Source organism: Scyliorhinus canicula, chromosome 17 (assembly GCF_902713615.1).
Source record: "Scyliorhinus canicula chromosome 17, sScyCan1.1, whole genome shotgun sequence".
Taxonomy (NCBI): Eukaryota; Metazoa; Chordata; class Chondrichthyes; order Carcharhiniformes; family Scyliorhinidae; genus Scyliorhinus; species Scyliorhinus canicula.
The window spans coordinates 789,971-806,969 of NC_052162.1; the positions used below are offsets into that span (position 1 = coordinate 789,971).

The 16,999-nt window shown below is 48.0% G+C and overlaps 1 protein-coding gene across 3 annotated transcripts in view; it reads left to right on the top strand.

Moving 5' to 3' along the window:
• Positions 1-16,999, top strand: part of ints6l (integrator complex subunit 6 like) — a 115,000-nt gene that overhangs the window by 74,186 nt on the left and 23,815 nt on the right. For all 3 annotated transcript variants that reach the window (XM_038775275.1, XM_038775278.1, XM_038775276.1), the window contains one exon: positions 11,478-11,591. In XM_038775275.1, coding sequence (XP_038631203.1) covers positions 11,478-11,591 — 114 coding nt within the window. The remainder of the gene's footprint in view (positions 1-11,477; positions 11,592-16,999) is intronic.

Here is a 16,999-nt window from a genome sequence, read left to right on the forward strand (position 1 = left end):
GGCCTTACTGAAGTCCACATAGACAACATGCACTGCCCTACCTGCATCAATCATCTTCGTGACCACCTCGAAAAACTCTTATCAAGTTAGTGAGACACGACTTCCCCTTCACAAAACCATGCTGCCTCTCACTAATACGTCCATTTGCTTCCAAATGGGAGTAGACCCTGTCTCGAAGAATTCTCTCCAGTAAGTTCCTTACCACTGACGTAAGGCTCCCCGGCCTGTAGTTCCCTGGATTATCCTTGTTACCCTTCTTAAAGAACGGAACAACATTGGCCATTCTTCAGTCCTCCGGGACATCACCTGAAGACAGTGAGGATCCAAAGATTTCTGTCAAGGCCTCAGCAATTTCCTCTTCCCTCCTTTAGTATTCTGGGGTAGATCCCATCAGGCCCTGGGGACTTATCCACCGTAATATTTTTCAGTACGCCCAACACCTTGTCTTATTGGATCTCAATGTGACCCAGGCTATCTACACACCTTTCCCCAGACTCAACATCCACCAATTCCATCTCTTTGCTGAATACTGATGCAAAATATTCATTTAGTACCTCGCCCATTTCCTCTGGCTCCCCACATAGATTCCCTCCCCTGCCCTTCAGTGGGCCAACCCTTTCCCTGGCTACCCTCTTGCTTTTTATGGACATGTAAAAAGGCTTGGGATTTTCCTTACATTCTTTGCCAATGACTTTTTGTGATCCCTCTTGAGCCTTGCTTAAGTTCCTTCCTACTTTCCTTATACTCCACATAGGCTTCGTCTGTTCCCAGCCTTCTAGCCCTGACAAATGCCTCCTTTTTCTTTTTGACGAGGCCTACAATATCTCTGATAACACTCTGAAGTCGCTGAAAAGAGTGGTGATCCCTTCCAATATTGCCGGAGTGAATCATTGCATTAGCACGAATGTTGTATCAAGTGAGATACCTTTGCTTCTGAACAGACGGTTGATGAAGAAAGCACACATGAAACCGGATATGGAACAGGATATGGCAACAGTTTTTGGTAAGACGATGGACTTACAATTTACACAGTCAGGACACTATTGTATTCCATTACTGACAAATTATATTTCAGGTGCAGTTATTAAAGATGTGTTATTGGCAGCTGGAAATGGAACTTTAGCTGTTAAAAAGCTTGTTGTATTAAAACTGCATAGGCAATTTGCTCATTCGTCTACTCAGAGGCTGAAAAATTTATTGAAGGATGCAGGGTTAAAGGATGAAGACTATACTAAACTGATAGAACAGGTTAGTGTTCGCTGTGAGGTACAGAAGGACACCATCACGGCCAATAATAACCCTACGGCATTTTAACAACATTGTGGCCGTGGATCTTGAGATCTGGATTAAAGCTAACAATATATTTATTTTGTAGATTTAGCAACCAGATTTAGACAATCAACCATTGTACGTAGTAAAGAAAAGAGAGTAATCCTGGATCAGATTGTGGAAAAATGGATAGGGTCAGGGATGGGCTCACCAGCAAAATTCCTTCCAGACAACGGTGGAGAATTTGCTAATGATGAGTTTTGGGATATGTGTGAAAACCTATATATCACCGTTATGAATAAGGTTGCAGAAAGCCCATTTAGTAATGGTGTGTGTGAAAGAAACCATGTAGATGACATGCTCCGGAATATTTTGGCAGATAGATCAAATTGCAAGTTAAATTCAGCCTTAGCTTGGGCGGTACATGCAAAGAATTTGTTGCAGATGGTTGGGGACTATAGTCCCTATCAATTAGTGTTTGGCAGAAATCCTAAAATTCCATCCATTTTGGATGACCAGCCTCCGGTTTGGGAAGAGACTACAATTAGCTCTGCCTTTGCTGAGCATTTAAATGCATTATATAGCAGTAGAAAAGTTTTTATGGAGGCAGAAGTCTCCGAAAGAATTTGTACAGTTTTAAGGCATAATGTACGGCCGTCAAATATCATTTTTAGCAAGGAGACATAGTATATTATAAGAGAGACAATTTTAATGAATGGAAAAGCCCAGGGAAGATCATATGCATAGATGGCAACTTAATGATTTTGCAACATGACAATCAGACTGTTAGGGTACATTCATCAAGGATAATGGGTACAGATTACAAATGTTCAAGTTAGACAGACATGATGAGGAACCAGGGTCATCTGGTACGCACATGTTACAGAACGATGAGGACCAGTTAACTGATATAGACAGGGTTTCTGTAGAGGAACACACTATTTCTGATGAATTAGAACAGGCCATTTTTCCGAAAGGACAACTGCCAACAGTTGGTACAAAAGTGACATACTTGCCTGAAGGGTTTAGTCAATGGCAGGATGCAACTGTTTGTAGAGAAGGGAAGGCTACTGTAAAGTATAAACACTGGTTGAATGTCCAGTATTCAGGGGAGGGTGGCAAGACAATGGATTGGGAACACGAAGTTCAAAAATGGAGGGCACCGAAACGCAGTGCCAGTTCAATATAGGGGTAGCACGGTAGCACAAATGGATAGCACTGTTACTTCACAGCGCCAGGGTCCCAGGTTCGATTCCCCACTGGGTCACTGCCGTGTCTGCGTGGGTTTCCGCCGGGTGCTCCGGTTTCCTGCCACAGTCCAAAGACATGCAGGTTAGGTGGATTGGCCATGATAAATTGCCGCTCGTGACCAAAAAGGTGATATGGGGTTATTGGGTTACAGGGGAAGTGTGGGTTTAAGCGGGTCGGTGAATACTCAATGGGCCGAATGGCCTATTTCTGCAATGTATGTTCTAGATAGTACATCGGATAGTGAACAGCTTTGCAGGAAAAGGTTAATAACTATTGAAAAGACATCCCACAGCAGAAGGGAAAGATCAAGCAGTAGCAGTACAGAACAAGATACCAGGCAGGAAAGGGGACATAGTTTATCAAGATCTCGGAACAGGAGTAAGACTATGAATGCTACTAGGAGTAGAAGCCCACATGCACATGAGATTTTGGTGGCCTCCAATAAATTAGATGAAAACGTTATCAAAGATGCCAAACAGCAAGAACTGCATAGTTGGAGTGAATTTGGGGTAAACACGTAAGTACCGGATAGGGGGAAAATAGCTCTATCCCACAGATGGATTTACACGGAAAAGGTTCTTCCAGATGGAACTTTTAAAAAAAATAATTTTTATTGAAAAATTTTGAATTTATACAACAACATCAAACCATACTAAAATACCAACAATAACAACAATAATGAACCTTCGCCACTCCTCAATGAACAACCCAACATATTAACAACAACTTAAATTAACACAATGTTAAGTTACATAACTGTAGCGAGAAAAAAAAAATAGAAACTATAATAAGGAACACGTCTTATTTGACCCTTTCCAACTTTATAAATCCCGCCATGTCATTGATCCAGGTCTCCACACTTGGGGGGCTCGCATCCTTCCACTGCAGCAAGATCCTCCGCCGGGCTACTAGGGACGCAAAGGCCAGGGCACCGGCCTCTTTCGCCTCTTGCACTCCCGGCTCCACCGCAACTCCGAAAATCGCGAGTCCCCACCCTGGTTTGACCCTGGATCCAACCACCCTCGACACCGTCCCCGCCACCCCCTTCCAGAATTCTTCCAGTGCTGGGCATGCCCAGAACATATGGGCATGATTCGCTGGACTCCCTGAACATCTGGTGCATCTGTCCTCACCCCCAAAGAACCTACTCATCCTAGTCCCGGACATGTGGGCCCGGTGCAGCACCTTAAATTGGATGAGACTAAGCCTCGCACATGAAGAGGAAGAGTTGACTCTCTCCAAGGCATCCACCCAAGTCCCGTCCTCTCTGCTCCCCACGTTCCCCCTCCCATTTAGCCTTCAGCTCCTCCACTGACGACTCCTCCACCTCCTGCATTACCTTATAGATGTCAGACACCTTCCCCTCTCCGACCCACACCCCCGAAAGCACTCTGTCCATCGTCCCCCGCGAGGGCAGCAAAGGGAATCCCTCTACCTGTCACCTAGCAAACGCCTTTACCTGCAAGTATCTGAACATAGATCAGTACAGCACAGAACAGGCCCTTCAGCCCTCAATGTTGTGCTGAGCCATGATCACCCTACTCAAACCCTTGTTCCCTTGGGGAAGCCCAAATTTATCTTCCAGTTCCCCCAGGCCCGCAAACCTCCCACCAATAAACAGGTCCCTCAATTTACTGATGCCCACCCTTTGCCACCTGCTAAATCCCCCATCCTTGTTCCCCGGGATGAACCAATGATTGCCACCCAATGGAGCCTCCATCGAGCCCCCTGTTTCCCCCCTATGCCGTTTCCACTGTCCCCAGATTCTTAGGGTCGCCGCCACCACCGGGCTCGTGGTATACCTCTTAGGAGAGAGCGGCAACGGTGCCGTTACCATGGCACCCAGGCTCGTACCTCTACATGACGCCATCTCCATTCTTTTCCACGCCGCCCCTCCCCCCTCCATCACCCATTTGCGCACCATTGACACATTGGCCGCCCAATAATACCCCAAAAGGTTGGGCAGCGCCAGCCCGCCTCTATCCCTCCCTCGCTCCAGGAAAACCCTCTTCACTCTCTGAGTCCCATGTGCCCACACAAAGCTCAAGATACTGCTAGTCACTCTCCTAAAGAAGGCCCTGGGGATGAAGATGGGCAGGCACTGAAAGAGGAACAAGAACCTCGGAAGCACCGTCATTTTGACGGACTGCACCCTCCCCGCCAACGACAGTGGCAGCATGTCCCACCTCTTGAACTCCTCCTCCATCTGATCTACAAGCCTGGTGAAATTATGTTTGTGAAGAGTCCCCCAGTCCCTGGCCACCTGCACCCCCAGGTACCTAAAGCTCTCCCCTGCCCGCCTAAGGAGGAGCCTACCAATTCCTTCCTCCTGGTCTCCAGGGTGCACCACAAACACCTCACTCTTGCCTAAATTTAGTTTATAACCTGAAAAGGTCCCAAACTCAGCTAGCAGCTCCATCACCCCCGGCATCCCTCCCACCGGGTCCGCCACATACAGTAACAGGTCATCGGCATACAACGACGCCCTATGTTCCTCCCCACCTCGCACCAAACCTCTCCACCTCTCTGAATCCCTCATCGCCAGCGGCTCGATTGCCAATGCAAACAAGGGGGACAGGGGGCAACCCTGCCTGGTCCCTCGGTAAAGCCGGAAGTACTCCGACCTCCTCCCATTCGTGGCCACGCACGCCATCGGGGCCTCATATAGCAGCCTCACCCATCTAATAAATCCTTCACCAAATCCAAACCTCCCCAACACCTCCCATAAGTACCCCCACTCCACTCTATCGAAGGCCATCTCCACATCCAGCGCCACCACTATCTCTGCCTCCCCCTCAATCGCCGGCATCATTATGACATTCAACAATCTCCCTTCCAGATGGAACTTATAAGGCAAAGGCCAGGCTTGTGGCAAGGGGATTTGAAGAAAACTTAGATCAGGATTTAAGAGTAGCTTCACCTCCGGCAGGAAAGGTTATTTTCAAGATATTCTTGGCTCTATTAGCCACAAAGGCATGGGAATGCAAATCTATAGATCTAAAAGCTGCCTTTTTGCAGGGGCATCAGCTTTAGAGAGACATTTTTCTCCGTCCTCCTAAAGAGGCAGCTAACACAGAAGAGGTACTCTGGAAGTTGAACAAATGTGTCTATGGATTAAATGATGCGTCCAGGGTCTGGTATTTTTCGGTAAGGTCAGTTTTGTTAAAGTTAGGCTGTTGCCAGTTGAAAGCAGATCCGGCAATGTTTTACTGGCACCACAAGGGAAATCTTTCTGGCATCTTTATGATGTATGTCGATTGATTTTTTGTGCGGTGGGACTCGTGATTTCGAAGCTATTGTAATCTCTGGGGTGAGGAAAGAATTCAGGGTTGGAAGTCAGGCTTCTGGTGCATTTAAATATATTGGACTGGAAATCGGACAGACTAAGTTAGGGGCAACTTTTTGCCATAGGTGAAAAGTCCTGTAACGGCCTCCCCGAACAGGTGCTGGAATATGGCGACTAGGGGCTTTTCACAGTAACTTTATTGAACCCTACTTGTGAAAATAAGCTATTATTATTATTATTATTATTATTTACATCAACAATCTTATTTGGAGAGCATCAGCCCAATAGCAATTAGCAGTAGTCGGGTTTCATAAAAGGGCGCAATGGTTTCAAAGATGGAAAAAGTGCAACTGCGAAGTTTAATTGGGCAACTGAATTGGTTAGGTAGACAGACTAGACCAGACGTTAGTTTTGATGTCTCACAGTTGAGTACAAAAATGAATGATCCTAAAGTGGAAGACATAATAAGAGCAAATAAAGCATTGGTCAAACTAAAAAGAAGTGAGTTTTGAGGTGCCCGGTTTTAGATGATCTTAGGCACTTGAAACTCATAGTTTATAGTGATGCGTCCTATGCAAATTTATGTGATGGGGTTTCAAGCCAGGAGGTTTTATAATTTTCCTTATGGGGAAAAATGGTAACTGTTGCCCTCTTGTGTGGGAAACAAAGAAAATAAGAAGAGTTGTGAAAAGCACATTGGCTGCTGAGACTTTAAGCCTTGTAGAGGCGGTGGATATGACCTTTTATATATCTCCGATATTGACACACGTTTTGGGATTAGGGGATTTGGGTAACATACCCAACATACCCATTGAGTGTAACATTGGCAATAAATCCCCGTGGGAAAAGTGCACTCTACAAAAAGTGTCAATGAGAAAAGGTTAAGGATAGACATCGCAAATTTGAAGCAAATGTTGGACAGAGGGAAGATAGCAAAAATTAAATGGGTTGACGGTAGCTATCAAATGTCCAACTGTTTAACGAAAAGAGGGGCTAGTTCACAGAAATGTTTGGATATTGTTAATGAAGGGTGCCTGTTTCTGTGACTTTTTTTTCCTTTCAAAAATAAAGAGGGGGGAAATTGCGTGTGTTTTTGAGTTTCGTCAAATTTTGTTTTCACCAAATTATTTTTTTCCTCCAAGGAAGGGGATACTGTTAAGGAATGGGTTAAGGAACATTCCAATTCAGATGTCTCATTGATCCAATAATTGGCACTGATAGGTAAAGAGGCTACAGGTGGCCTTGGGAGCATGTGATGTGATGATAGAGTTTGGCGCTGTGTGTGTTCAAGGGGAAAATATAGGTGTTTGAGAAAAGGAGCAGAGCTCTTGACTCTTTATTCAACAGCAGCCTGAGGCTAACATTGGGGAGTACAAAGAGGTTCTCGCTGTGAGGGGGCGTACAAAGAGTTTCTTGCTGTGATGGGGAGTGTGTAAAGAGCTTCTTGCTTTGATGGGGGTGGACACAGCTTTTCGCTGTGATGGGGGAGTGTACACAGAGCTCGATGTGTTGGGGGAGTGTACACAGAGATGGATGTGATGGGGGAGTGTACACAGAGATGGATGTGATGGGGGAGTGTACACAGAGCTTCTCGCTGTGATGGGGGGAGTACGCAGAGCTTGTCACTGTGATGGGGAGTACACAGAGCTTCTCGCTGTGATGGGGGAGTGTACACAGCTTCTCGCTGTGTTGGGGGAGGGTACGCAGAGCTTCTTGCTGTGATGGGGGAGTGTACGCCGAGCTTCTCGCTGTAATGGGGAGTGCACGCAGAGCTTCTCGCTGTGTTGGGGGAGTGTACACCGAGCTTCTCGCTGTGTTGGGGGAGTGTACGCCGAGCTTCTCGCTGTGTTGGGGGAGTGTACGCAGAGCTTCTCGCTGTGTTGGGGGAGTGTACACCGAGCTTCTCGCTGTGTTGGGGGAGTGTACGCAGAGCTTCTCGCTGTGATGGGGGAGTGTACGCAGTGCTTCTTGCTGTGATGGGGGAGTGTACGCAGAGCTTCTCGCTGTGTTGGGGGAGTGTACGCAGAGCTTCTCGCTGTGATGGGGGAGTGTACGCAGAGCTTCTCGCTGTGATGGGGGAGTGTACACCGAGCTTCTCGCTGTGATGGGGGAGTGTACACCGAGCTTCTCGCTGTGTTGGGGGAGTGTACACAGCTTCTCGCTATGATGGGGCAGTGTACGCAGTGCTTCTTGCTGTGATGGGGGAGTGTACGCAGTGCTTCTTGCTGTGATGGGGGAGTGTACGCAGAGCTTCTCGCTGTGATGGGGGAGTGTACACCGAGCTTCTCGCTGTGATGGGGGAGTGTACACCGAGCTTCTCGCTGTGATGGGGAGTGTACACAGAGCTTCTCACTGCGATGGGAGTGTACGCAGAGCTTCTTGCTGTGATGGGGGAGTGTACACCAAACTTCTCGCTGTGTTGGGGGAGTGTACGCAGAGCTTCTCGCTGTGATGGGGAGTGTACACAGCTACTTGCTGTGTTGGGGGAGTGTACGCAGTGCTTCTCACTATGATGGGGAGTGTACGCAGAGCTTCTCGCTGTGTTGGGGGAGTGTACGCAGAGCTTCTCGCTGTGATGGGGGAGTGTACACAGCTACTTGCTGTGTTGGGGGAGTGTACGCAGAGCTTCTCGCTGTGATGGGGGAGTGTACGCAGTGCTTCTTGCTGTGATGGGGGAGTGTACACCGAGCTTCTCGCTGTGTTGGGGGAGTGTACACAGCTTCTCGCTATGATGGGGCAGTGTACGCAGTGCTTCTTGCTGTGATGATGTGGAGATGCCGGCGTTGGACTGGGGTGAGCACAGTAAGAAGTCTTACAACACCAGGTTAAAGTCCAACAGGTTTGTTTCAAACACGAGCTTTCGGAGCACGGCTCCTTCTTCAGGTGAATGGAAAGGCTTGCCTTTCCATTCACCTGAAGAAGGAGCCGTGCTCCGAAAGCTCGTGTTTGAAACAAACCTGTTGGACTTTAACCTGGTGTTGTAAGACCTCTTGCTGTGATGGGGGAGTGTACGCAGTGCTTCTTGCTGTGATGGGGGAGTGTACGCAGAGCTTCTCGCTGTGATGGGGGAGTGTACACCGAGCTTCTCGCTGTGATGGGGGAGTGTACACCGAGCTTCTCGCTGTGATGGGGAGTGTACACAGAGCTTCTCACTGCGATGGGAGTGTACGCAGAGCTTCTTGCTGTGATGGGGGAGTGTACACCAAACTTCTCGCTGTGTTGGGGGAGTGTACGCAGAGCTTCTCGCTGTGATGGGGAGTGTACACAGCTACTTGCTGTGTTGGGGGAGTGTACGCAGTGCTTCTCACTATGATGGGGAGTGTACGCAGAGCTTCTCGCTGTGTTGGGGGAGTGTACACAGAGCTCGCTGTGATGGGGGAGTGTACACAGCTACTTGCTGTGTTGGGGGAGTGTACGCAGAGCTTCTCGCTGTGATGGGGGAGTGTACACAGCTTCTCGCTGTGTTGGGGGAGTGTACGCAGAGCTTCTCGCTGTGATGGGGGAGTGTACACAGCTTCTCGCTGTGTTGGGGGAGTACGCAGAGCTTCTCGCTGTGATGGGGGGAGTACGCAGAGCTTCTCGCTGTGATGGGGGGAGTACGCAGAGCTTCTCGCTGTGATGGGGGAGTGTACACAGCTACTTGCTGTGTTGGGGGAGTGTACGCAGTGCTTCTCGCTGTGATGGGGGAGTGTACACAGCTACTTGCTGTGTTGGGGGAGTGTACGCAGAGCTTCTCGCTGTGATGGGGGAGTGTACGCAGTGCTTCTTGCTGTGAAGGGGGAGTGTACACCGAGCTTCTCGCTGTGTTGGGGGCATGTACACCGAGCTTCTCGCTGTGATGGGGGTGTGTACGCAGAGCTTCTCGCTGTGATGGGGGAGTGTACGCAGTGCTTCTCGCTGTGATGGGGGAGTGTACGCAGTGCTTCTTGCTGTGATGGGGGAGTGTACACCGAGCTTCTCGCTGTGATGGGGGAGTGTACACCGAGCTTCTCGCTGTGTTGGGGGAGTGTACACAGCTTCTCACTGTGATGGGGGAGTGTACACAGCTTCTCACTGTGATGGGGGAGTGTACACAGAGCTTCTCACTGCGATGGGAGTGTACGCAGAGCTTCTTGCTGTGATGGGGGAGTGTACACCAAACTTCTCGCTGTGATGGGGGAGTGTACGCAGTGCTTCTCGCTGTAATGGGGAGTGTACGCAGAGCTTCTCACTGTGTTGGGGGAGTGTACGCAGAGCTTCTCGCTGTGTTGGGGGAGTGTACACAGAGCTTCTCGCTGTGATGGGGGAGTGTACGCAGTGCTTCTCGCTGTGATGGGGGTGTGTACGCAGAGCTTCTCACTGTGTTGGGGGAGTGTACGCAGAGCTTCTCGCTGTGTTGGGGGAGTGTACACAGAGCTTCTCGCTGTGATGGGGAGTGTACGCATAGCCTCTTGCTGTGTTGGGGGAGTGTACGCAGAGCTTCTCGCTGTGTTGGGGGAGTGTACGCAGAGCTTCTCGCTGTGATGGGGGAGTGGACGCAGAGCTTCTCGCTGTGATGGGGGAGTGTACACAGTGCTTCTTGCTGTAATGGGGAGTGTACACCGAGCTTCTCGCTGTGATGGGGAGTGTACGCAGCTTCTCGCTATGATGGGGGAGTGTACGCAGTGCTTCTTTCTGTGATGGGGAGTGTACGCAGTGCTTCTTGCTGTGATGGGGGAGTGTACACCGAGCTTCTCGCTGTGTTGGGGGAGTGTACACCGAGGTTCTCGCTGTGTTGGGGGAGTGTGCACAGCTTCTCACTGTGATGGGGGAGTGTACACAGAGCTTCTCACTGCGATGGGAGTGTACGCAGAGCTTCTTGCTGTGATGGGGGAGTGTACACCAAACTTCTCGCTGTGATGGGGGAGTGTACGCAGTGCTTCTCGCTGTGATGGGGGAGTGTACGCAGTGCTTCTTGCTGTGATGGGGAGTGTACGCAGTGCTTCTCGCTGTGTTGGGGGAGTGTACACCGAGCTTCTTTCTGTGATGGGGAGTGTACGCATAGCTTCTCGCTGTGATGGGAGAGTGTACGCAGAGCTTCTCGCTGTGTTGGGGGAGTGTACGCAGAGCTTCTCGCTGTGATGGGGGAGTGTACGCAGTGCTTCTTGCTGTGATGGGGGAGTGTACGCAGTGCTTCTCGCTGTGTTGGGGGAGTGTACACCGAGCTTCTTTCTGTGATGGGGAGTGTACGCATAGCCTCTCGCTGTGATGGGAGAGTGTACGCAGAGCTTCTCGCTGTGTTGGGGGAGTGTACGCAGTGCTTCTTGCTGTGATGGGGGAGTGTACACAGAGCTTCTCGCTGTGATGGGAGTGTACACAAAGCCTCTTTCTGTTTGATGGGGGTAAAAGCTGTTGCTTACTGAGCATAACTGAGTGCATTTTGCCTCTGAATGAGCCCTTTCTGAAATGATGCAATATAAACTTCCAGGCACTTTCAAAAACTGCAGGACTCATGCAAAATCTATATGTGTTATAGTTATAAAATAATACATTTCTAGTCAATGGCAATCTCCAGGATGTCGCCAGTGGGGGATTCAACAGTAAAAATGCAGTTGAATATCATAAAGAAATAGTTATAATCTTTCTTGTTAATTCTGGTCATTGCCTGGCACTTGTGTGGTGCAAATCTTTGATCATTGTATTTGTCTTTCAGCCATTGAAAAAAGCCCTGCGGATGATGGGAGCTCCCAGTTTAATCGGTGACAATAGTATTGATTGTGGACTCAGTTACAGTGTCATTTCTTACCTCAAGAAACTCAGCCAACAGGTAATAAACAAACCAAGCTCCATATCCTCTGTTGCCATGGCTCTCATCTGGTATTGCACTGAACGCCCCTAACTTATTGGATTTGTGAATGATCTCTGCTAGAATCTTATTATTGAGGGTGTGGTAATAGGGCACTTAAGATGGTTGTGGTGGAACTAACAAGCAACACATACGTAGCATATTTGGATTTTCAAAATCATTTGGTAAGCTATTGCCCAAGAGGTTTTGGCATAAAATTAAAACTTCTTATAATAATCTCTTGTGGGATTGGGGGTAAGTAATAACCATTGAATAAAAGGAGTTAATGGACAGAAAGAAAAAGAGCAGGAATAAACGGCATTTCCAGCTTGGCTGACTAACTAATGAGGTGCTGCAAGAAGTTGTGCTGCAGCTACTTAGAATCACAAGGAAACATAAATGAGGAAACTGTAACGTGTAAGTTTGCTGATGCTATACTTTGGTAGGAAAAATAAACAAGCTGAATATTTTTGAATGGTGAGTGTTTGCATTCGAAGGAACCTGCGGAAGGAGTACCAAAAACTGTAGTTGTAGTAGGGTACAGTTAGGGGGATAGATACTCTTCTCTTCAGCCAAGAATGAGAGCCTTGAAGGCTGTGTTGCTTGCCCATTGCTAGGATTAAGGACATCTCAGGGCTGGAAAGGAATTTAAGGACTAAATTAAAACAGCAGAACTGCAAAGATGGTAATTTACTGATTATTACCCGCGTTCACGAGCAAATTGGCATTGGGTAAATAAGATTAGAGAATTTAATACATGTCACAAAGATTGGTGTGGGGGAAATGCTTTTGATTCATGGGGCACAGGCACCAGTACTGGGGAAAGTGGGAGCTGTGCTGTTGGGATAGTCTTCACCTGAACCGTGCTGGGACTTGTGTACTTGGAATAGTGTAACTAGAGCTATAGAGGGGTCTTTAAATTCAATATTGGAAGAAGGATCATTTGGAGGGAGCTTTGGAGAGCTAAAGAGAAAGGACAAGGCGAGAGTTTACAGAAGAGCAGGCGGAGGCCTTTTGGCCCTTCAAGCCTGCTCCGCCATTCATGGCTGATCATCCAACTCAATAGCCTTTGATCCCATTCTCCCCAAGTGCTATATCCAGCCACCTCTTGAATATATTCAAAGTTTCGGCATCTACTACTTCCTGTGGTAATGAATTCCACAGACTCACCACTCTTTGTGTGAAGAAACATCTCTTTTATCTCTATCCGAAATGGTTTCCCCTGAATCCTCAGATTGTGACCCCTGGTTCTGGACACACCCATCATTGGTAACATCTTCCCGGCATCTACCCTGTCTAGTCCTGTTAGAATTTTATAAGTCTCTATGAAATCCCCCCATATTCTTCTGAACTCCAGCGAGAACAATCCCAACCTTGTCAATCTCTCCTCATATGACAGTCCCGCCATCCCAGGAATCAGTCTGGTAAACCTCTGCTGCACTCCCTCGAGAGCAAGAACATCCTTCCTCAGAGAAGGAGACCAAAACTGCGCACAATACTCCAGGTGTGGCCTCACCAAGGCCCTGTATAATTGCAGCAACACATCCCTGCTTCTATACTCGAAACCTCTCGTAATGAAGGCCAACATACCATTAGCCTTCTTTACCACCTGCTACACCTGCATGCTGTTGCTCGTTTTACTGGAGTGTGATTAACACGCCTCCGTTTAAAGGCCGTGTGCTTAACACTACTATGGCTCTGTATGTGTAATTATGCTCGGAGTCGCCAGGTGCCATATTGAGACACCGTCACAAGTATATCAAGGTCAGGTTCAAAGTAATAAATCCGTACACCGATTAGTAAGTCCAAACGATTGGTGTTTATTATAACAAATATAATAAATACACATGCATACGCTAAAGAGACTAACTTACTTCTAATACTAAACAACTAAATACTTATCTAGACAGGAACAGGCAAGGTCAGGGGACAAGGCCTTCGTCCCGTTCTTGGTCTGTAACTTTCTGATTCGCAAAGTTGTCAAGATCTAGCAAGGTCTGGATCACGTAGCGATCGTTGTGTTGGCACTTACAGTTCGATGGCTGATGCTCAACGGCCGGTGATGAAAACTGGAGTCAGGATGCGATGTAACAGGTCTGGGCCGGAGCTAAAAACAGACCGAACCATGTGCGGAACCTACTCTTATAGGTCCTAGAAGTCCGTGCCCCTTGGGGCGGGTTCTTTCACCTGCCAGGTATCGATTGGGTCTTTCCCAATCGATATATTTCAAACTCTCCAATCTGAGGGTCGTTCCTCGATGGGTGGGGCGGTCCCTACGGCTCTTTGTGTTGGTTGCTTTGGCGCCATTCTGTCTGGGTGTCTATGGAGAAGTATCCATTGATACTTAAATGTTTCCATTGTGCGGGGTCTGGATCTGGATCACCTCATTACTATGCAGATCTGTTTCCCATTTGCACCTTTGGCTGAAACTCTGCACCTGGCCAGAAACTGGTTTCTGTACGTGCAGAATGCAAAACAGTCTTCTGCAAGCTGCTTGTTCTCACTATGACTGTTTCTCCCTGCAGTCTTAGCAGTTCTCCATGTTGTAGCCCAGTGTCCATCTTAGATGGCTACAATGCTTACCTTCAGCGAATGGTGCACAAGGACACCCATGTCCCACTCTCTTCTCCCAATTTACAACCATTCAGATAGTAATCTGCCTTCCTGTTTTTCTTCCAAAATGAATAACCTCACACTGCATCTGCCATTGGTTTGCCCACTCGCCCAACCTGTCCAGATCTTGCTGTAGGATCCCTGCATCCTCGTCACAATTCACCCTCCCACCCAACTTGGTATCATCTGCAAACTTTGCAATGTTACATTTTGTTCCCTCATCTAAATCACATTTTGTGATTAGCTGGGGTCCCAGCACCGATCCCTGTGGTACCCCACTAGTTACTGCCAGCCAATTTGAAAAGGACCCATTAATCCCTACTCTATGTTTCCTCTCTGCCAACCAGTTTCTATCCACCTCAATACATTTCCCACAATCCTATACGCTTTAATTTTGCACAACAATCTCTTATGCGGAACTTTGTCAAACGCCTTCTGTAAGTCCAAATATACCACATCGACTGGCTCCCCCTTGTCGACTGTACTGGTTACCTCTTCAAAGAAGAGGGCAGCAAAATAGGTAATACATGCAGCCGGCAGGAACAGAGTGTAAAAATCCGGAATGAGTACCATGAAAACCCTTGTCTATTGTTGCAAAAATCCATCTGGGTCACTAATGTCCTTTAGGGAAGGAAACCTGCTGTCTTTACCTGTTCTGACCTACATGTGACTCAGGACCCACAGCAATGTGGTTGGCTCTTAACTGCCCCCTCCAGGGTAATTAGGGATGGGCAATAAATGCTGGCATAGCCTGCGACACCCATGTCCCATGAACGAATAAAAAATATATAAGCGTGCAGTAGCAAAAGTTCAGAATAGGGCAATAGGTAAAAAGACAGAATTAAAGAATTGTTTATCTGAATGCTCACAGCTTTCGTAAAAAGATGGGTGAATTGATAGCACAAATAGAAATATCTGAGAATGATGTAAGAGTCATGGGCCCAGATGTTGGTAGCACAGTGGGTAGCACTGATGCTTCACAGCGCCAGGGTCCCAGGTTCGATTCCTGGCTTGGGTCACTTTGTGTGGGGTCTGCACGTTCTCCCTGTGTCTGCATGGCTTTCCTTTGGGTGCTCCGATTTCCTCCAAGTGCTGGTTTAGCACAGTGGGCTAGACAGCTGGTTTGTGATGCAGAACAAGGCCAGCAGCGCGGGTTCAATTCCCGTACCAGCTTACCTAAAAAGGCGCCTGAATGTGGCGACTAGGGGCTTCTCACGTAACTTCATACTTGTGACAATAAAACATTATTATGGGCTGATTTAGCACAGTGAGCTAAACAGCTGGCTTGTAATGCAGAATAATGCCAGCAGCGCGGGTTCAATTCCCGGACCAGCCTGCACGAACAGGTGCCGGGCTGTGGCGACTAAGTGCTTTTCACAGTAGCTTCATTGAAGCTTACTTGTCACAATGTTGTTATTATTGTTATTATATTCGTCCACTGGGTGGCATTGAAGAGTCAAGATTTCCCAGCTTGGCGATCCCAACTTTTCAAAATGGCATCCCACAGGTTGGATTTTCAGTGGGGGGATGTTGGCAGGCTGAAATAACAGGCGGAGCAGACGACTCCAGAACAAGTGTGCAGGCTGATGGGTGTGGATGAGGGTTGGGTGCCAGACCTGCCTCAGCACTATGTTTAAAGTAAGAAAACACAAACATCCCTTCAACCCTGACTTCTGCCACACATTTCTTATGCCCCATTTTTGCCAGCCTATGCCAATTGATAATCATTGCCCCTCATACCTTCTATGTCAGTCCATGATCACCTACCTAGCCCCATGCCATCATAGCCCCCTTCATATCAACTTACCTAGTATCCTTACCTAGTATCCTTTGACACTTTCTGCTTAGCTACTGTTCCAATGAGTTTGTGCAAAACACAGAAACATAGAAAATAAAAGCAGGAGGAGGCCATTCGCCCTTCCAGCCTGCTCCGTAATTCATTATGGTCATGGCTGATCATCAAGGTCAATACCCTGATCCTGCCTCCATCACCTCCCCACCCCACCTCACCCCACCCCAATATCCCTTGATCCCTTTAGCCCAGGCATTGGCAAACCCGGGGGCGCGACCCGTGGGTGGGTTGCAGGTGGGTGTCCGGAGGGTCGCGGCGCTCCCGATTGCGCAACAGCCGCAGCAGCCGGCTTTTAATAATGCCGAGTGCGAGCGGCCTTCAAAATGGCCAGGAACAGATAAGAAAAATTTGGCCAAGGCCAGCACATCTTTCCTGACATCCGAGGCCCAAAACTGCTCACAGTACTCCAAATGGGGTCTGACCAGAGCCTATACAGCCTCAGAAGTACATCCCTGATCTTGTATTCCAGCCCTCTCGACATGAATGCTAATATTGCATTTGCCTTCCTAACTGCCGACTGAACCAGCACATTAACCTTAAGAGAATCGTGAACAAGGACTCCCAGGTCCCTTTGTGCTTCTGATTTCCTAAACATCTTCCCATTTAGAAAATAGTCTATCCCTCCATTTCTCCTTCCAAAATGCATAACCTCACACTTTTCCACATTGTATTCCATCTGGCACTTCATTGCCCACTCTCCTCGCCTGTCCAAGTCCTTCTGCAGCCCGCCAGCTTCCTCAATACTACCTGTCCCTCTACAGATCTTTGTATCATCTGCAAACTTAGCAACAGTCCCTTCAGTACCTTCTTCCAGATCATTAATGTATATTGTGAAAAGTTGTGGTCCCCTGAGGTACACCACTAGTCATCGGCTGCCATCCTGAAAGGGACCCCTTTATCCCCACTCTCTGCAGTAGGAAGGAAC